Source organism: Anomaloglossus baeobatrachus, chromosome 2 (assembly GCF_048569485.1).
Source record: "Anomaloglossus baeobatrachus isolate aAnoBae1 chromosome 2, aAnoBae1.hap1, whole genome shotgun sequence".
Taxonomy (NCBI): domain Eukaryota; kingdom Metazoa; phylum Chordata; class Amphibia; order Anura; family Aromobatidae; genus Anomaloglossus; species Anomaloglossus baeobatrachus.
In genome coordinates, this window is record NC_134354.1 from 2,586,609 (window position 1) to 2,609,012 (window position 22,404).

Consider the following 22,404-nt stretch of genomic DNA (forward strand, 5'->3'; position numbering starts at 1 on the left):
GGGAGAAGACCCGACCAAAGGAGACACAGTAAAGGCCACTTTACACACAAAGATAAATCTGCGGCAGATCTGTGGTTGCATTGAAATTGTGGACAATCAGTGCCAGGTTTGTGGCTGTGTACAAATGGAACAATATGTCAATGATTTCACTGTAACCACAGATCTGCCAAAGATTTATCTCTGTGTGTAAAGTGGCCTTAAGAGAAGACTGATGGCAGAAGACACGACCACAGGAGACACAGTAACAGAAGACTGATGGCAGAAAACCCGACCACAGGAGACACAGTAACAGAAGACTGACGGCAGAAGACACAACCACAGGAGACACAGTAAGAGAAGACTGACGGCAGAAGACACGACCACAGGAGACACAGTAAGAGAAGACTGACGGCAGAAGACTGGACCACATGACACACAGTAACAGAAAACTGACGGCAGCAGACACGACCACAGGAGACACAGTAAGAGAAGACTGACGGCAGCAGACACAACCACAGGAGACACAGTAAGAGAAGACTGACGGCAGCAGACACGACCACAGGAGACACAGTAAGAGAAGACTGACGGGAGAACACACAACTACAGGAGACACAGTAACAGAAGACTGACGGCAGAAGACCCGATCACAGGAGACATAGTAACAGAAGACTGACGGCAGAAGACCCGACCACAGGAGACACAGTAACAGAAGACTGATGGCAGAAGGCACGACCACTGGAGATACAGTAAGAGAAGACTGACGGCAGAAGACATGACCACAGTAAGAGAAGACTGACGGCAGAAGACACGACCACAGGAGACATAGTAACAGAAGACTGACGGGAGAACACACAACCACAGGAGACATAGTAACAGAAGACTGACGGCAGAAGACTGGACCACATGACACACAGTAACAGAAGACTGACGGCAGCAGACACGACCACAGGACACACAGTAACAGAAGACTGACGGCAGCAGACACGACCACAGGAGACACAGTAAGAGAAGACTGACGGCAGAAGACACGACCACAGGAGACACAGTAAGAGAAGACTGACGGCAGAAGACCCGACCACAGGAGACACAGTAACAGAAGACTGACGGCAGAAGGCACGACTGTGACGGGGTGTACAGCAGAGCAAGGAGGGACAACGGGCCAAGGAACAATCCAAAGGGCTTTATTTGAACCACATAGATAAAGCACCAAACATAAATATAGATACTTAAAGTCTGCAAGGAGTCCACAACAAAACAAAAGATCCAGGGGCACCGCCTGGTATTCCGATGCCAGGGAAAATAGGGCAATGGTCCTTATATGAGTTCCTTGAGTCCAACAGGTGAACAACAAAACGCAATCCCACGTGGCCACTGATCTCCAGTCTGTAACTGTCCATACACCGGCTCTAGGATCCAGACTCAGCTATTCCCTCCCAGAGGATCAATCTTCTTTCTTCAAGTTTCACACAGACTGATTGAATCTCCGAGGTAAGCAGAGTTTACACTAGTTGGACTCTAGGCCCACCTCCCCCTACTCCCAGGGATGGAAGTGCCTCAAGAGGCTACAACCTTGCACTATAGGGGGTGATTACCTACAACAATAGAAATGTACACAGAAGTAGTTCAAATAAGACAATGAACCAAGCTTGAAATAGGAATCTGTTCAGCAAGATACACCTCCCCCATATCCCACCATCACAACCTGTCCCCCCTTTTTAATAAGTGAGTATGCCACGAGGTCTACACAGACCTCTGGCCATCTTACTTACGTCCATGTTGCTCAGCTGTGAATAGTCTATGGTTCTTCTTGCTGGGACAGTCCATCAGCATTCTGGTGTTGGCTTCCACGCTTGTATTGGATGGAAAAGCTGTAGGTAATCCCTTGTAGAGCGATAGGGTTGGAAGGACAAGCTTCCTTTTGTGTCCTCCCTCACTCAAACTCTGCTTCCTGCACCCACAAATTGGCATTGTATATCTCCCACATCATTCCCTAGAAGAATGTCTGCAGGAAGGCCGCTCATCACACCGATTATGCATTGTTTTGCCCCAAAGCCATAATCCAGGGTCACTCTCGCTCTTGGAATATATCTCTGAGTACCTCCAGCCAATTCAATGGCAATTCCTGGTCCCTTTTGAATTGTTTCTGGTTGAATTACTCGGGGATCTGCGATGGTGAGAAAAGCCCCAGTGTCACGAAAGCCAACAACTTTTTGGCCATCCAGCACAACCTCCTGTAGATGTTTATGCTGAAGATCATAAGAACGGACGGCTGTGGCTCGCACTCCATAGACTCCTGGTAGGGAAGTCAACATATCAGAGTCACTTGGCAAATCATCAGGGCTAGAATCCAGCTCTTCTCCTGTTGAAGGTGTCTGTAGATAATGGACAGGCAAAGGTGGTCTGCAGCTGTTCTGCCTCTGAACACCAGGACAGTGAGCTTGCAGATGACCAGGCTGCCCACATTGATAACATCTGCGCTGCGTCTCACTCCTTCCAGTTTGCCTTCTGGAGAAGTAGGTAGGAGACCTTGGTGACTGATAGGGAGGTGCAGGTGCTGGAGGTGGTTGTTGATTTGGAGGATGACTCCACGGGATAGATGGGCATGTGGCCCGCAGATGTCCGGGATGCCCACAGCTATAACATCTTCGCTCTTCTACTTTCTCTCCTCGTTGCATTCCAGAAAATGTGGTAGAAACAACTTGAGGCACATACACACGGGTATCCACATGAGGTGGTGATCTGGGAGGTCGAGGAACATTGGGCACTGAAGGACAAGGAACCTCTGGTGTTGGGGAGCTGGTCATTTTTGCTCCCTCTGCTAGCAGCTTCTTCCACTGAGGCTTGATAGTGAGCACCTCATCAGCTAGAGCTGCAGCTTCCTCCACAGTGGCTGGTCTCCTTTCACGCACCCATTCCCGGATCTCAGCGGGGCACTTGAAGTAAAACTGCTCTTTTAGGAGGACCTGGAGGACGGTCTCCAAGGTTAAGGCCTCCTCTGTCTCCAGCCAACGATGCCACAGATGTTTGAGTTTGTGGGCATACATCTTGAAGGACACTTCCTCATCACATGCTAGAGTACGGAACTGAGTCCTGTAAGTGTCTGGCGTTACAGCATAATGTTCTAGAATAGTCTGTTTAATATCCGCATACTCACAGTTCCCCCGAGGGTCCATAGCTCTATAGGCTGCGGCAGCTCCACCCTCTAAGAGCCCAACCAGATGCCGGACGTGCTCCCTTTCTGGGACTTCCATTAATCGACACTGATGCTCAAAGTCCTGGAAGAAGCCCTCAATGTCACCAGCAGCCTCATTAAACTGCTTGAAGTCTTTGCGGGACACTCTGGGAAGTTCCCTCATGGTGGGTGCTGGGGTTACAGTCTGTCTGGAACCTCTCGCGGCTTCCACAGCAAGCTGCTTATCCAGCAATGCCATCTCCTCCATCCTGCGCTCCTTCTCTTTAGCTCCACGCATGACCTCCATCTTATATTCTATGGTGGTCTCCTCTCCCAGCAAGGCCATCTCCTCCTCGTACCACACAACCCACTGACTTTTTTGGGTATTTACCTCCGGCTGCCGTCTTTCTTCCGTTTGCTGTGAGGCTCCTTCCTCCACGTCATTTTGCGAGCAGACTCCTTCTAGCGCCTCAATCAGCTGCTCCTTGGAGAGTCCTTTGAAACAAAACTCCTACTTCACGGGCCTTTGATTGCAGGCTCCCCAAAGTCCAGGTCTTGTACTCTGCAGTGCTGGTTCCGGATGTTGAGCCATTGTCCTTCATTCCTTCTGCTCTGATCCCAGCGCTGCCAACCAGTTTGTGACGGGGTGTACAGCAGAGCAAGGAGGGACAACGGGCCAATGAACAATCCAAAGGGCTTTATTTGAACCACATAGATAAAGCACCAAACATAAATATAGATACTTAAAGTCTGCAAGGAGTCCACAACAAAACAAAAGATCCAGGGGCACCGCCTGGTATTCCGATGCCAGGGAAAATAGGGCAATGGTCCTTGAGTCCTTGAGTCCAACCCACGTGGCCACTGATCTCCAGTCTGTAACTGTCCATACACCGACTCTAGGATCCAGCCTCAGCTATTCCCTCCCAGAGGATCAATCTTCTTTCTTCAAGTTTCACACAGACTGACTGAATCTCCCAGGTAAGCAGAGAGTTTACACTAGTTGGACTCTAGGCCCACCTCCCCCTACTCCCAGGGATGGAAGTGCCTCAAGAGGATACAACCTTGCACTATAGGGGGTGATTACCTACAACAATAGAAATGTACACAGAAGTAGTTCAAATAAGACAATGAACCAAGCTTGAAATAGGAATCTGTTCAGCAAGATACACCTCCCCCCATATCCCACCATCACAACGACCACAGGAGACACAGTAAGAGAAGACTGACGGCAGAAGACACACAACCACAGGAGACATAGCAACAGAAGACTGACGGCAGAAGGCACGACCACAGGAGACACAGTAACAGAAGACTGACGGCAGAAGACACGACCACAGGAGACACAGTAACAGAAGACTGATGGCAGAAGGCACGACCACAGGACACACAGTAACAGAATACTGACGGCAGAAGACACGACCACAGGAGAAACAGTAAGAGAAGACTGATGGCAGAAGACACGACCACAGGAGACACAGTAACAGAAGACTGACGGCAGAAGACTGGACCACATGACACACAGTAACAGAAGACTGACGGCAGAAGACACGACCACAGGAGACATAGTAACAGAAGACTGATGGCAGAAGGCACGACCACAGGACACACAGTAACAGAATACTGACGGCAGAAGACACGACCACAGGAGAAACAGTAAGAGAAGACTGATGGCAGAAGACACGACCACAGGAGACACAGTAACAGAAGACTGACGGCAGAAGACTGGACCACATGACACACAGTAACAGAAGACTGACGGCAGAAGACACGACCACAGGACACACAGTAACAGAATACTGACGGCAGAAAACACGACCACAGGAGAAACAGTAAGACTGATGGCAGAAGACACGACCACAGGAGACACAGTAAGAGAAGACTGATGGCAGAAGGCACGACCACAGGAGAAACAGTAACAGAAGACTGACGGGAGAACACACAACTACAGGAGAAACAGTAACAGAAGACTTTTTGGCAGAAGACACGACCACAGGAAACACAGTAACAGAAGACTGATGGCAGAAGGCACGACCACAGGACACACAGTAACAGAATACTGACGGCAGAAAACACGACCACAGGAGAAACAGTAAGACTGATGGCAGAAGACCCGACCACAGGAGAAACAGTAACAGAAGACTAACGGGAGAACACACGACCACAGGAGAAACAGTAACAGAAGACTGACGGGAGAACACACAACTACAGGAGAAACAGTAACAGAAGACTTTTTGGCAGAAGACCCGACCACAGGAGACACAGTAACAGAAGACTGATGGCAGAAGACACGACCACAGGACACACATTAACAGAATACTGACGGCAGGAGACCCGACCACAGGAGACACAATAAGAGAAGACTGACGGCAGAAGACACGACCACAGCAGACACAGTAAGAGAAGACTGACGGCAGAACACACGACCACAGGAGGCATAGTAAGAGAAGACTGACGGCAGAAGACACGACCACAGGACACACAGTAAGAGAAGACTGACGGCAGCAGACACGACCACAGGAGAAACAGTAACAGAAGACTAACGGGAGAACACACGACCACAGGAGACATAGTAAGAGAAGACTGACGGCAGCAGACACGACCACATGACACACAGTAACAGAAGACTGACGGGAGAACACACAACCACAGGAGACACAGTAAGAGAAGACTGACGGCAGCAGACACGACCACAGGAGACATAGTAACAGAAGACTGACGGCAGAAGACACGACCACAGGAGACATAGTAACAGAAGACTGACGGCAGAAAACACGACCACAGGAGAAACAGTAAGAGAAGACTGATGGCAGAAGGCACGACCACATGACACACAGTAACAGAAGACTGACGGGAGAAGACACGACCACAGGAGACATAGTAACAGAAGACTGACGGCAGAAGACACGACCACAGGAGACATAGTAACAGAAGACTGACGGCAGAAGACCCAACCACAGGAGAAACAGTAAGACTGATGGCAGAAGGCCCGACCACAGGAGAAACAGTAAGACTGATGGCAGAAGACCCGACCACAGGAGACATAGTAACAGAAGACTGACGGCAGAAGACACGACCACAGGAGACACATTAACAGAAGACTGATGGCAGAAGACACGACCACAGGAGACACAATAAGAGAAGACTGATGGCAGAAGACACGACCACAGCAGACACAGTAAGAGAAGACTGACGGCAGAACACACGACCACAGGAGACACAGTAAGAGAAGACTGACGGCAGAACACACGACCACAGGAGACATAGTAAGAGAAGACTGACGGCAGCAGACACGACCACAGGAGAAACAGTAACAGAAGACTGACGGGAGAACACACGACCACAGGAGACACAGTAAGAGAAGACCGACGGCAGCAGACTCGACCACAGGAGACACAGTAAGAGAAGACTGACGGGAGAACACACGACCACAGGAGACACAGTAACAGAAGACTGACGGGAGAAGACACGACCACAGGAGACATAGTAACAGAAGACTGATGGCAGAAGGCACGACCACAGGACACACAGTAACAGAATACTGACGGCAGAAAACACGACCACAGGAGAAACAGTAAGAGAAGACTGATGGCAGAAGACACGACCACAGGAGACACAGTAACAGAAGACTGACGGCAGAAGACTGGACCACATGACACACAGTAACAGAAGACTGACGGCAGAAGACACGACCACAGGACACACAGTAACAGAAGACTGACGGCAGAAGACACGACCACAGGAGACATAGTAACAGAAGACTGACGGCAGAAGGCACGACCACAGGACACACAGTAACAGAATACTGACGGCAGAAAACACGACCACAGGAGAAACAGTAAGACTGATGGCAGAAGACCCGACCACAGGAGAAACAGTAAGACTGATGGCAGAAGACACGACCACAGGAGACACAGTAAGAGAAGACTGATGGCAGAAGGCACGACCACAGGAGAAACAGTAACAGAAGACTGACGGGAGAACACACAACTACAGGAGAAACAGTAACAGAAGACTTTTTGGCAGAAGACATGACCACAGGAAACACATTAACAGAAGACTGACGGCAGAAGACACGACCACAGGAGACACAGTAACAGAAGACTGACGGCAGAAAACACGACCACAGGAGAAACAGTAAGAGAAGACTGACGGGAGAACACACAACTACAGGAGAAACAGTAACAGAAAACTTTTTGGCAGAAGACATGACCACAGGAAACACATTAACAGAAGACTGATGGCAGAAGACACGACCACAGGAGACATAGTAACAGAAGACTGACGGCAGAAGACCCGACCACAGGAGACACAGTAACAGAAGACTGATGGCAGAAGACACGACCACAGGACACACATTAACAGAATACTGACGGCAGGAGACCCGACCACAGGAGACACAATAAGAGAAGACTGACGGCAGAAGACACGACCACAGCAGACACAGTAAGAGAAGACTGACGGCAGAACACACGACAACAGGAGACATAGTAAGAGAAGACTGACGGCAGAAGACACGACCACAGGACACACAGTAAGAGAAGACTGACGGCAGCAGACACGACCACAGGAGAAACAGTAACAGAAGACTGACGGGAGAACACACGACCACAGGAGACACAGTAAGAGAAGACTGACGGCAGAAGACACGACCACAGGAGACACAGTAAGAGAAGACTGACGGCAGAAGACCCGACCACATGACACACAGTAACAGAAGACTGACGGGAGAACACACAACCACAGGAGACACAGTAAGAGAAGACTGACGGCAGAAGACACGACCACAGGAGACATAGTAACAGAAGACTGACGGCAGAAGGCACGACCACAGGAGACACAGTAAGAGAAGACTGACGGCAGAAGACACGACCACAGGAGACATAGTAACAGAAGACTGACGGCAGAAAACACGACCACAGGAGAAACAGTAAGAGAAGACTGATGGCAGAAGGCACGACCACATGACACACAGTAACAGAAGACTGACGGCAGAAGACCCGACCACAGGAGACACATTAACAGAATACTGACGGCAGAAGACACGACCACAGGAGAAACAGTAAGACTGATGGCAGAAGGCCCGACCACAGGAGAAACAGTAAGACTGATGGCAGAAGACCCGACCACAGGAGACATAGTAACAGAAGACTGACGGCAGAAGACACGACCACAGGACACACATTAACAGAAGACTGACGGCAGAAGACACGACCACAGGAGACACAGTAACAGAAGACTGATGGCAGAAGACACGACCACAGGACACACATTAACAGAAGACTGACGGCAGAAGACACGACCACAGGAGACACAGTAACAGAAGACTGATGGCAGAAGACACGACCACAGGAGACACAATAAGAGAAGACTGATGGCAGAAGACACGACCACAGCAGACACAGTAAGAGAAGACTGATGGCAGAAGACACGACCACAGCAGACACAGTAAGAGAAGACTGACGGCAGAACACACGACCACAGGAGACATAGTAAGAGAAGACTGACGGCAGAAGACACGACCACAGGACACACAGTAAGAGAAGACTGACGGGAGAACACACGACCACAGGAGACACAGTAAGAGAAGACCGACGGCAGCAGACTCGACCACAGGAGACACAGTAAGAGAAGACTGACGGGAGAACACACGACCACAGGAGACACAGTAAGAGAAGACTGACGGGAGAACACACGACCACAGGAGACATAGTAAGAGAAGACTGACGGCAGCAGACATGACCACATGACACACAGTAACAGAAGACTGACGGGAGAACACACGACCACAGGAGACACAGTAAGAGAAGACTGATGGCAGCAGACACGACCACAGGAGACACAATAAGAGAAGACTGACGGGAGAACACACGACCACAGGAGACAAAGTAAGAGAAGACTGATGGCAAAAGACACGACCACAGGAGACACAGTAAGAGAAGACTGACAGGAGAACACACGACCACAGGAGACACAGTAAGAGAAGACTGACGGCAGAAGGCACGACCACAGGAGACACAGTAAGAGAAGACTGAAGGGAGAAGACCCGACCACAGGAGACATAGTAACAGAAGACTGACGGCAGAAGACACGACCACATGACACACAGTAAGAGAAGACTGACGGCAGCAGACACGACCACAGGAGACACAGTAAGACTGATGGCAGAAGACCCGACCACAGGACACACAGTAACAGAAGACTGACGGCAGAAGGCACGACCACAGGAGACACAGTAAGAGAAGACTGAAGGGAGAAGACCCGACCACAGGAGACATAGTAACAGAAGACTGACGGCAGAAGACACGACCACATGACACACAGTAAGAGAAGACTGACGGCAGCAGACACGACCACAGGAGACACAGTAAGACTGATGGCAGAAGACCCGACCACAGGACACACAGTAACAGAAGACTGACGGCAGAAGACCCGACCACAGGAGACACAGTAAGAGAAGACTGATGGCAGAAGACAAGACCACAGGACACACATTAACAGAATACTGACGGCAGAAGACACGACCACAGGAGACACAGTAACAGAAGACTGACGGCAGAAGACCCGACCACAGGAGACACAGTAACAGAAGACTGACGGCAGAAGACACGACCACAGGAGACACAATAAGAGAAGACTGACGGGAGAACACACGACCACAGGAGACATAGTAAGAGAAGACTGATGGCAGAAGACCCGACCACAGGAGACACAGTAACAGAAGACTGACGGCAGAAGACACGACCACAGGAGACACAGTAACAGAAGACTGACGGCAGAAGACCCGATCACAGGAGACACAGTAACAGAAGACTGACGGCAGCAGAAACGACCATAGGAGACACAGTAAGAGAAGACTGATGGCAGAAGACCCGACCACGACACACAGTAAGAGAAGACTGACGGCAGCAGACACGACCACAGGAGACACAGTAACAGAAGACTGACGGCAGCAGACACGACCACAGGAGACACAGTAAGAGAAGACTGACGGCAGAAGACCCGACCACAGGAGACACAGTAAGAGAAGACTGATGGCAGAAGACAAGACCACAGGACACACATTAACAGAATACTGACGGCAGAAGACCCGACCACAGGAGACACAGTAACAGAAGACTGACGGCAGAAGACACGACCACAGGAGACACAATAAGAGAAGACTGACGGGAGAACACACGACCACAGGAGACATAGTAAGAGAAGACTGACGGGAGAACACACGACCACAGGAGACATAGTAAGAGAAGACTGACGGCAGAAGACACGACCACAGGAGACACAGTAACAGAAGACTGATGGCAGAAGACACGACCACAGGAGACACAGTAAGAGAAGACTGACGGGAGAACACACGACCACAGGAGACATACAGTTAGGTCCAGAAATCTTTGGCCAGTGACACAATTTTGGCGAGTTGGGCTCTGCATGCCACCACATTGGATTTGAAATGAAACCTCTACAACAGAATTCAAGTGCAGATTGTAACGTTTAATTTGAAGGTTTGAACAAAAATATCTGATAGAAATTGTAGGAATTGTCACATTTCTTTACAAACACTCCACATTTTAGGAGGTCAAAAGTAATTGGACAAATAAACCAAACCCAAACAAAATATTTTTATTTTCAATATTTTGTTGCGAATCCTTTGGAGGCAATCACTGCCTTAAGTCTGGAACCCATGGACATCACCAAACGCTGGGTTTCCTCCTTCTTAATGCTTTGCCAGGCCTTTACAGCCGCAGCCTTCAGGTCTTGCTTGTTTGTGGGTCTTTCCGTCTTAAGTCTGGATTTGAGCAAGTGAAATGCATGCTCAATTGGGTTAAGATCTGGTGATTGACTTGGCCATTGCAGAATGTTCCACTTTTTTGCATTCATGAACTCCTGGGTAGCTTTGGCTGTATGCTTGGGGTCATTGTCCATCTGTACTATGAAGCGCCGTCCGATCAACTTTGCGGCATTTGGCTGAATCTGGGCTGAAAGTATATCCCGGTACACTTCAGAATTCATCCGGCTACTCTTGTCTGCTGTTATGTCATCAATAAACACAAGTGACCCAGTGCCATTGAAAGCCATGCATGCCCATGCCATCACGTTGCCTCCACCATGTTTTACAGAGGATGTGGTGTGCCTTGGATCATGTGCCGTTCCCTTTCTTCTCCAAACTTTTTTCTTCCCATCATTCTGGTACAGGTTGATCTTGGTCTCATCTGTCCATAGAATACTTTTCCAGAACTGAGCTGGCTTCATGAGGTGTTTTTCAGCAAATGTAACTCTGGCCTGTCTATTTTTGGAATTGATGAATGGTTTGCATCTAGATGTGAACCCTTTGTATTTACTTTCATGGAGTCTTCTCTTTACTGGTGACTTAGAGACAGATACACCTACTTCACTGAGAGTGTTCTGGACTTCAGTTGATGCTGTGAACGGGTTCTTCTTCACCAAAGAAAGTATGCGGCGATCATCCACCACTGTTGTCATCCGTGGACGCCCAGGCCTTTTTGAGTTCCCAAGCTCACCAGTCAATTCCTTTTTTCTCAGAATGTACCCGACTGTTGATTTTGCTACTCCAAGCATGTCTGCTATCTCTCTGATGGATTTTTTCTTTTTTTTCAGCCTCAGGATGTTCTGCTTCACCTCAATTGAGAGTTCCTTAGACCGCATGTTGTCTGGTCACAGCAACAGCTTCCAAATGCAAAACCACACACCTGTAATCAACCCCAGACCTTTTAACTACTTCATTGATTACAGGTTAACGAGGGAGACGCCTTCAGAGTTAATTGCAGCCCTTAGAGTCCCTTGTCCAATTACTTTTGGTCCCTTGAAAAAGAGGAGGCTATGCATTACAGAGCTATGATTCCTAAACCCTTTCTCCGATTTGGATGTGAAAACTCTCATATTGCAGCTGGGAGTGTGCACTTTCAGCCCATATTATATATAGAATTGTATTTCTGAACATGTTTTTGTAAACCGCTAAAATAACAAAACTTGTGTCACTGTCCAAATATTTCTGGACCTAACTGTAGTAACAGAAGACTGACGGCAGAAAACACGACCACAGGAAACACAGTAAGAGAAGACGGACGGCAGAAGACACAACCACAGGAGACACAGTAAGAGAAGACTGATGGCAGAAGACACGACCACAGGAGAAACAGTAAGAGAAGACTGACGGCAGAAGACACGACCACAGGAGAAACAGTAAGAGAAGACTTTTTGGCAGAAGACCCGACCACAGGAAACACAGTAACAGAATACTGATGGCAGAAGACACGACCACAGGAGACACAGTAACAGAAGACTGACGGCAGAAGACACGACCACATGACACACAGTAACAGAAGACTGATGGCAGAAGGCACGACCACAGGAAACACAGTAACAGAAGACTGACGGCAGAAGACACGACCACAGGAGACATAGTAACAAAAGACTGATGGCAGAAGACACGACCACAGGAGACACAGTAACAGAAGACTGACGGCAGAAGACACGACCACAGGAGACACAGTAACAGAAGACTGATGGCAGAAGACACGACCACAGGAAACACAGTAACAGAAGACTGATGGCAGAAGACACGACCACAGGAAACACAGTAACAGAAGACTGACGGCAGAAGACACGACCACAGGAGACACAGTAACAGAAGACTGATGGCAGAAGACACGATCACAGGAAACACAGTAACAGAAGACTGACGGCAGAAGACCCGACCACAGGAGACACAGTAACAGAAGACTGATGGCAGAAGACACGACCACAGGAAACACAGTAAGAGAAGACTGACGGCAGAAGACACGACCACAGGAAACACAGTAACAGAAGACTGATGGCAGAAGACACGACCACAGGAAACACAGTAAGAGAAGACTGATGGCAGAAGACCCGACCACAGGAGACACAGTAAGAGAAGACTGATGGCAGAAGACACGACCACAGGAAACACAGTAACAGAAGACTGATGGCAGAAGACACGACCACAGGAAACACAGTAAGAGAAGACTGATGGCAGAAGACCCGACCACAGGAGACACAGTAAGAGAAGACTGATGGCAGAAGACACGACCACAGGAAACACAGTAACAGAAGACTGACGGCAGAAGACACGACCACAGGAAACACAGTAACAGAAGACTGATGGCAGAAGACACGACCACAGGAGACACAGTAAGAGAAGACTGACGGCAGAAGACACGACCACAGGAGACACAGTAACAGAAGACTGATGGCAGAAGACACGACCACAGGAAACACAGTAACAGAAGACTGATGGCAGAAGACACGACCACAGGAAACACAGTAACAGAAGACTGATGGCAGAAGACACGACCACAGGAGACACAGTAAGAGAAGACTGATGGCAGAAGACACGACCACAGGAGACATAGTAACAGAATACTGATGGCAGAAGACCCGACCACAGGAGACACAGTAAGAGAAGACTGACGGCAGAAGACACGACCACAGGAGACACAGTAAGAGAAGACTGATGGCAGAAGACACGACCACAGGAAACACAGTAAGAGAAGACTGATGGCAGAAGACACGACCACAGGAAACACAGTAAGAGAAGACTGATGGCAGAAGACACGACCACAGGAAACACAGTAAGAGAAGACTGATGGCAGAAGACACGACCACAGGAAACACAGTAACAGAATACTGATGGCAGAAGACACGACCATAGGAGACACAGTAAGAGAAGACTGATGGCAGAAGACACGACCACAGGAGACACAGTAACAGAATACTGATGGCAGAAGACACGACCACAGGAGACACAGTAACAGACGACTGATGGCAGAAGACATATCTCCCTAGAAGGGTCCTTTGATCTCGGTAGCACCTTGATATGATGTTCTCTAGGACTCACCGAGCCGGGAACATGCAGTCTTCCTCCCGGTACAGCTGATGGTTGAGGACCTGGTAATGGGTTCCCAGTTTACGACTTAATATGTCTTTCATGAGTTCTCGGGAAATTCCTGAAGTGAATGGCGCCAGATCCTTCTGAATGAGCCTAGAATGTGAGCAAAGAGCAGGGGCAGGAGGTCAGGAGAAGAGAAAAGAAAGAAGGCGAGACAGGACGGCGGGGCAAGACACTGCGGTGGGAGATAGCAAGGCGGTGGGACAAAGCAGGGCGGTGGGGCAAGACAGAGCAATGGGAAATAGCAGGGCGGTGGGACAAAGCAGGGTGGCTGGGCAAGACAGAGCAATGGGAAATAGCAGGGCGGTGGGACAAAGCAGGGCGGTGGGAGATAGCAAGGCAGTGGGACAAAGCAGGGCGGGGCGGCGGGGCAAGGCACTGCGGTGGGAGATAGCAAGGCAGTGGGACAAAGCAGGGTGGCGGGGCAAGACAGAGCAATGGGAAATAGCAGGGCGGTGGGACAAAGCAGGGCGGTGGGAGATAGCAAGGCAGTGGGACAAAGCAGGGCGGGGCGGCGGGGCAAGGCACTGCGGTGGGAGATAGCAAGGCAGTGGGACAAAGCAGGGTGGCGGGGCAAGACAGAGCAATGGGAAATAGCAGGGCGGTGGGACAAAGCAGGGCGGTGGGAGATAGCAAGGCAGTGGGACAAAGCAGGGCGGGGCGGCGGGGCAAGGCACTGCGGTGGGATAGCAAGGCAGTGGGACAAAGCAGGGCGGTGGGACAAAGCACTGCGGTGGGAGATAGCAAGGGAGTGGGACAAAGCAGGGCGGCGGGGCAAGGCACTGCGGTGGGAGATAACAGGGCAGTGGGACAAAGCAGGGCGGCGGGGCAAGGCACTGCGGTGGGAGATAGCAGGGCGACAAGAGGCGGGAGGGTGGTGAGAGAAGACCAGACAGGGGGAATGTTCGTGGTCAGGAGTGAAGGAGAAAGTGTGAGCTCAACAGGACAGTGGTTGGGGTGAGAGGACCGCAATGGTCACATGGTTTCCTGGTCTGTTACCCAGTAAAGCAGGGGTGGTCGTGGCACGACCGGTGACTCCTTATCCTGTTGTGAATGCGGTTCATATATGTGCGCCATCGCTGCTCTACAACAGAGAGATAGAAGATAAGAAATGTGATAAGAGGGGTTTAAAATACAGGGCATGATTATATCTATCTAGTGAAACCCTTAGCTTCCCTCTGCTGTCTATAAAAGACACATCTGCAGGTTTTCCCCTCCGCTCTCTATACAGACACATCTGCAGGTTTTCCCCTCCTCTCTATAGACACATCTGCAGGTTTTCCCCTCCTCTCTCTATACAGACACATCTGCAGCTTTTCCTCCGCTCTCTATAGACACATCTGCAGGTTTTTCCCTCCGCTGTGTATACAGACACACCTGCAGGTTTTTCCCTCATCTCTCTCTATACCGACACGTCTGCAGGTTTTCCCTCATCTCTCTCTATACCGACACGTCTGCAGGTTTTCCCTCCGCTCTCTATACAGACACATCTGCAGGTTTTTCCCTCATCTCTCTCTATTACAGACACATCTGCAGGTTTTTCCCTCATCTCTCTATATACAGACACATCTGCAGGTTTTCCCCTCCGCTCTCTATACAGACACATCTGCAGGTTTTTCCCTCATCTCTCTCTATTACAGACACATCTGCAGGTTTTCCCCTCCGCTCTCTATACAGACACATCTGCAGGTTTTTCCCTCATCTCTCTCTATTACAGACACATCTGCAGGTTTTTCCCTCCTCTCTCTATACAGACACATCTGCAGGTTTTTCCCTCCTCTCTATACAGACACATCTGGAGGTTTTTCCCTCCGCTCTCTATACAGACACATCTGCAGGTTTTCCCTCCTCTCTATTACAGACACATCTGCAGGTTTTCCCCTCCGCTCTCTATACAGACACATCTGCAGGTTTTTCCCTCATCTCTCTCTATTACAGACACATCTGCAGGTTTTTGCCTCCGCTCTCTATACAGACACATCTGCAGGTTTTCCCTCCTCTCTATACAGACACATCTGCAGGTTTTTCCTTCCACTCTCTATACAGATGTGGCGCCCCTGAGGCTGCGATCACCACAGAGGTACTGCGCCTCAGTCAGAGGCGTGGTGCCGGATCCTGGGTAAGAGAGAGGCCATCTATCGGGTCCCGCAGTAAGACCCTGCAGCCACACAATGGTTACCTCACACATTAGGTCAGGGCAGGGGCCATTAATGCTGAGACCAGTAATATCTGGCTCTGAAGCCCCTGCACTGTCTCTAGAACCAGCCGGGGGAGGAGCTTAGCGCTGAGCTCTGAGGTAAAAGGGGCGGAGCTAAGTTTAAAAGTTGACAGAGTCAGTCAGGAGTGGGGAGGAGACCGACGAGGGGTCCGGGCCCCGGGGTCCCCTCAACCCCTGTGACGCTGAGGAGAGAATCCCAGAGATATGGGGCGGGTGCCAGACGCCATTATAGTCTTGTTCCACAGGCACCATCTCCCGGTGGAAGGATTTGGTCGCACACGGGGCCCCGGTGCCTAGACTAGGACAATACTTCAGGACTTCCCAGTAACACCGAAGACCGGGGGAAGGGGGGGTGGGCTGTACACACCTTAGGGCCACAAGCAGCACACGAATTCGCTGGAAGGGGCCACAGAGGACCAGGGAGCCGGCAGGCAGAAGTCCTTTTGAGGGTCCGGGGCCCCTGGCTCAGGGCCCGGTGTGTGGAGGCGCAGGACAGGAGGGAGAAAGTCAGCGCAGAGAGACGACCGGGAAAGGCAGACGAGGGGCGTACCGGTGCTGGCCTCAGACCGACTCGGGATTAGCGGAGGCTCATCACCGGGGAACCCAACATAGCGAGGTGGACTAATCCGGCTGTAAACGGAGAACCGGTGCAGGGAGTACAAGACCGTAGTTACAAAGAAACGGTGTGGTCTCCATCCCTCCCCCGCTGTCGTCTCCGTCCCTCCCCCGGTGTCGTCTCCGTCCCTCCCCCGGTGTCGTCTCCGTCCCTCCCCCGGTGTCGTCTCCGTCCCTCCCCCGGTGTCGTCTCCAGCCCTCCCCCGGTGTCGTCTCCAGCCCTCCCCCGGTGTCGTCTCCAGCCCTCCCCCGGTGTCGTCTCCAGCCCTCCCCCGGTGTCGTCTCCGTCCTTCCCCCGGTGTCGTCTCCGTCCCTCCCCCGGTGTCGTCTCCGTCCTTCCCCCGGTGTCGTCTCCGTCCCTCCCCCGGTGTCGTCTCCAGCCCTCCCCCGGTGTCGTCTCCAGCCCTCCCCCGGTGTCGTCTCCAGCCCTCCCCCGGTGTCGTCTCCAGCCCTCCCCCGGTGTCGTCTCCAGCCCTCCCCCGGTGTCGTCTCCAGCCCTCCCCCAGTGTCGTCTCCAGCCCTCCCCCGGTGTCGTCTCCGTCCCTCCCCCGGTGTCGTCTCCGTCCCTCCCCCGGTGTCGTCTCCAGCCCTCCCCCGGTGTCGTCTCCAGCCCTCCCCCGGTGTCGTCTCCAGCCCTCCCCCGGTGTCGTCTCCAGCCCTCCCCCGGTGTCGTCTCCAGCCCTCCCCCGGTGTCGTCTCCAGCCCTCCCCCGGTGTCGTCTCCAGCCCTCCCCCAGTGTCGTCTCCAGCCCTCCCCCGGTGTCGTCTCCAGCCCTCCCCCGGTGTCGTCTCCGTCCCTCCCCCGGTGTCGTCTCCGTCCCTCCCCCGGTGTCGTCTCCAGCCCTCCCCCCGGTGTCGTCTCCAGCCCTCCCCCCGGTGTCGTCTCCAGCCCTCCCCCCGGTGTCGTCTCCATCCGTCCTGCGTCACAGCCTGCCATCATAGACTTCTCATATTACCAACGGTCGCCCCGGGGTCCGCTCCATGTGTACGGAGCAAGAACACCTCAGCTGCGCCATCACCACCCGCCCCGGGGTCCACTCCACCTGTAGGGAGTAAGACCACCTCAGCTGCACCATCACCCCCTCCCCCCGGGGTCCGCTCCACCTGTAGGGAGTAAGACCACCTCAGCTGCGCCATCACCACCCGCCCCGGGGTCCACTCCACCTGTAGGGAGTAAGACCACCTCAGCTGTGCCATGACCACCCGCCCCGGGGTCCGCTCCACCTGTAGGGACTAAGACCACCTCAGCTGCACCATCACCCCCTCCCCCCGGGGTCCGCTCCACCTGAAGGGAGTAAGACCACCTCAGCTGCGCCATCACCCCCCGCCCCGGGGTCCGCTCCACCTGTAGGGAGTAAGACCACCTCAGCTGCACCATCACCCCCTCCCCCCGGGGTCCGCTCCACCTGTAGGGAGTAAGACCACCTCAGCTGCGCCATCACCACCCGCCCCGGGGTCCGCTCCAACTGTAGGGAGTAAGACCACCTCAGCTGCACCATCACCCCCCCCCCCCCCCGGGGTCCGCTCCACCTGAAGGGAGTAAGACCACCTCAGCTGTGCCATCACCCGCCCCGGGAACACAGCGCAGCGGTGGCCCATATAGCCGCAGAACCACAGGTGTTGTCACAAACTTTATGTCATTGTAAATATACAGTGTCTTGTGAAAGTATCCACCCCCATGAATTTTTCATCCTTTTCCCACATTTCAGGCTCAAACATAAAGATAAAATGTGAATGTTCTGGTGAAGAATCTACAACAAGTGACACAATTGTGAAGAGGAAGGAAATTTATTGCTTATTTTACACTTTTATAATAAATAACTGTAAATTGGTGCGTGCAATATTATTCATCCCCTGTAAGTGAATCCTTTGTAGCGCCCCCTTTTGCTGTGATTACAGCTGCGGTCTCTTGGGGGATGTGTCTATCAGTTTTGCACATGGAGAGGTGAAATTCTCGCCCATTCTTTGTAAACAGCTGGAGCTGAGTGAGGTTGGATGGAGGCGTTTGTGAACAGCAGTTTTCAGCTCTTTCCACAGATTCTCGATTGGGTTCAGGTCTGGACTGTGACTTGGCCATTCTAACACCTGGATACGGTTATTTGTGAACCATTCCATTGTAGATTTTGCTATATGTTTGGGATCATTGTCTTGTTGGAAGACAAATCTCCATCTAAAGTGGGCTTTACACGCTACAGCGATCTCGTTGGGGTCACAGAATTGATCTCGTTGTGCGATCTCGTTGTGTGTGACACCTATGAGCGATTTTGGATTGTTGCAAAAACGTCCAAAATCGCTCCTTGTTGACATGGGGGTCCATTCTTAAATATCGCTGCTGTCACGTGGGCGAAGTTGATCCTCGTACCTGCGGCAGCATACATCGCTGTGTGTGACGCCGCAGGAACGAGGAACCTCACCTTACCTGAAACACACCCGCAATGAGGAAGGAAGGAGGTGTGCAGGATGTTCGTCCCGCTCATCTCGCCCCTCCACTTTGATTGGCCGGCCGCTTAGAGACATCGTGGTGACATCACTGTGATGCCGAACGTCCCTCCCCCTTGAGGGAGGGATTGTTCGGAGTCACAGCGACGCCGCCGACCAGGTAAGTGCGTGTGATGCTGCTGTAGTGATAATGTTCGCTGCGGCAGCAATCACCAAATATCGGCATAACGATAGGGGCGGGTGCTATCATGCTCGCCATCGCTAGCATCGGCTAGCAATGTCACAGCGTGTAAAGCCCGCTTTAGTCCCAGGTCTTTTGCAGACTCCAACAGGTTTTCTTCAAGAATGGTCCTGTATTTGGCTCCATCTTCCCATCAATTTTACCATCTTCCCTGTCCCTGCTGAAGAAAAGCAGGCCCAAACCATGATGCTGCCACCACCATGTCTGACAGTGGGGATGGTGTGTTCAGGGTGATGAGCTGTGCTGCTTATCGTTTGGCATTGTGCCCAGATAGTGTGATTTTGGCTTCATCTGACCAGAGCCCCTTCTTCCACATGTTTGGGGTCTCCGGTGGCTTGTGGAAACTTTACACAACACTTTTTATGGATATCTGTGAGAAATGGCTTTCTTCTTGCCACTCTTCCATAAAGGCCAGATTTGTGCAGTGTAGACTGATTATTGTGCTATGGACAGACTCTCCCACCTCAGCTGTAGATCTCTGCAGATCATCCAGAGGGATCATGGGCCTCTTGGCTGCATCTCTGATCAGTCTTCTCCTTGTGTGAGATGACAGTTTGGATGGACGGCCGGGTCTTGGTAGATTTGCAGGGGTATGATCCTTCCATTTCAATATGATCGCTTGCACAGGGCTTCTTGGGATGTGTAAAGTTTTGGAAATATTTTTGTAACCAAAGCCGGCTTTAAACTTCTCCACAACAGTATCGTGGACCTGCCTGTTGTGTTCCTTGGTCTTCATGATGCTCTCTGCGCTTTACACAGAACATGAGCCTATCACAGAGCAGGGGCATTATACGGAGACTTGTTACACACAGGGGCTTATATTTATCATCATCAGTCATTTAGGACAACATTGGATCATTCAGAGACCCTCAATCACCTTCTGGAGGGAGTTTCTGCACTGAGAGTAAAGGGGACGGAGTTGGGTGTGTCACAGACATCTGCAGGTTTTTCCTGAGAGTGGAGGGAAGAACCTGCAGATGTGTCTGTATAAAGAGCGGAGGGGAAAACCTGCAGATGTGTCTGTATAGAGAGCGGAGGGGAAAACCTGCAGATGTGTCTGTATTGAGAGTGGAGGGAAGAACCTGCAGATGTGTCTGTATAGAGAGCGGAGGGAAAAACCTGCAGATGTGTCTGTATAGAGAGCAGAGGGAAAAACCTGCAGATGTGTCTGTATAGAGAGCAGAGGGAAAAACCTGCAGATATGTCTGTATAGAGAGCGGAGGGAAAACCTGCAGATGTGTCTGTATAGAGAGCGGAGGGGAAAACCTGCAGATATGTCTGTATAGAGAGCGGAGGGAAAACCTGCAGATGTGTCTGTATAGAGAGCGGAGGGAAAACCTGCAGATGTGTCTGTATAGAGAGCAGAGGAAAAACCTGCAGATGTGTCTGTATAGAGAGCGGAGGGAAAAACCTGCAGATGTGTCTGTATAGAGAGCCGAGGGAAAAACCTGCAGATATGTCTGTATAGAGAGCGGAGGGAAAAACCTGCAGATATGTCTGTATAGAGAGCGGAGGGAAACGAAGGGTTTACACTGCATTGTCATGACAGGCGGGGGACACCTCCCACCATTTTCTCATTAGCAGCCCTCTATCGTCAGGACACTTTCACCGTTGATTATTGGGGAGCTGACAGGGAGGCTATGATACATAAACTATCGCTCCTCCAGAACAGGAAAGATGAACCGCTGCCACCAGTCGCTTACAGGCAGGCGGCACGCCCGGTACCGGTAACGTTGGATGCCGGAGATGCGTTTATAGAGCAAGAGGAACGAAGCGATTACATGTTATAATATAAATTGGCAGCAATGATAAAAATATCCAAAATATGATACACTGGGGATAATAAAAGGGGCCGGGATCTATGGAGGGAGCCGCTGCACACAGGGAATGCGGTGTGAGCTGAGGACAGCACGCTGCAAGGGTTAATAATGAAACCACAGCGGGGCCCTTCTTATCAGGCTCCTGCTGTTTACTTACAGTAAAGGCTTAATCACTTTGTGATTATCATTGCTGTGACTAGCTGGTGCCATGTAGTCCGGCCACTCCTCGGGGTCATCGCGCACTCTGTATAGAGAGGGGGCAGCTCTCTCAGCTCTGCTACATGCTCAATGTAAAACCTCACATTATATCAGTGGCCACAGCCAGTAATCTAAGGGACGCATCACTAGATTCAGGGTCTCTGCCCAAACATCATGCCGCTCTCAGATGAGGAACTTGCTGACAGATTCCCTCCAAGAAAGCGTGGAGCGATCCTACACAGCGGTGTGTCCTCCTGGCATTGTACAAGGCAAAACTGTGCTGGGAACCTCTCTCAGCAGCAGCAACTCTGGTGACCACACGTGGGGGCGTCTGTGCTCCAGATCCCAAAAATAAGGAGATCCCAGCCTCCGGGATACCTCCACTCCAGATCCCGAAAATAAGGAGATCCCAGCCTCCGGGATACCTCCACTCCAGATCCCGAAAATAAGGAGATCCCAGCCTCTGCTCCAGATCCCGAAATTAAGGAGATCCCAGCCTTTACTCCAGATCCCGAAAATAAGGAGATCCCAGCCTCCGGGATACCTCCACTCCAGATCCCGAAAATAAGGAGATCCCAGCCTCCGGGATACCTCCACTCCAGATCCCGAAAATAAGGAGATCCCAGCCTCCGGGATACCTCCACTCCAGATCCCGAAAATAAGGAGATCGCAGCCTCTACTCCAGATCCCGAAAATAAGGAGATCCCAGCCTCCGGGATACCTCCACTCCAGATCCTGAAAATAAGGAGATCCCAGCCTCCGGGATACCACCACTCCAAATCCCGAAAATAAGGAGATC

The 22,404-nt window shown here is 51.3% G+C and overlaps 1 protein-coding gene across 1 annotated transcript in view; it reads right to left on the bottom strand.

The window, feature by feature from the left end:
- The window catches only part of POGLUT1 (protein O-glucosyltransferase 1), a 42,290-nt gene that overhangs the window by 9,818 nt on the left and 10,068 nt on the right, over positions 1 to 22,404 (bottom strand). The window contains exons 2-3 of the mRNA XM_075334826.1: positions 15,075 to 15,159; positions 14,025 to 14,168 (exon numbers count right to left, since the gene is read on the bottom strand). Coding sequence (XP_075190941.1) covers positions 14,025 to 14,168; positions 15,075 to 15,159 — 229 coding nt within the window. The remainder of the gene's footprint in view (positions 1 to 14,024; positions 14,169 to 15,074; positions 15,160 to 22,404) is intronic.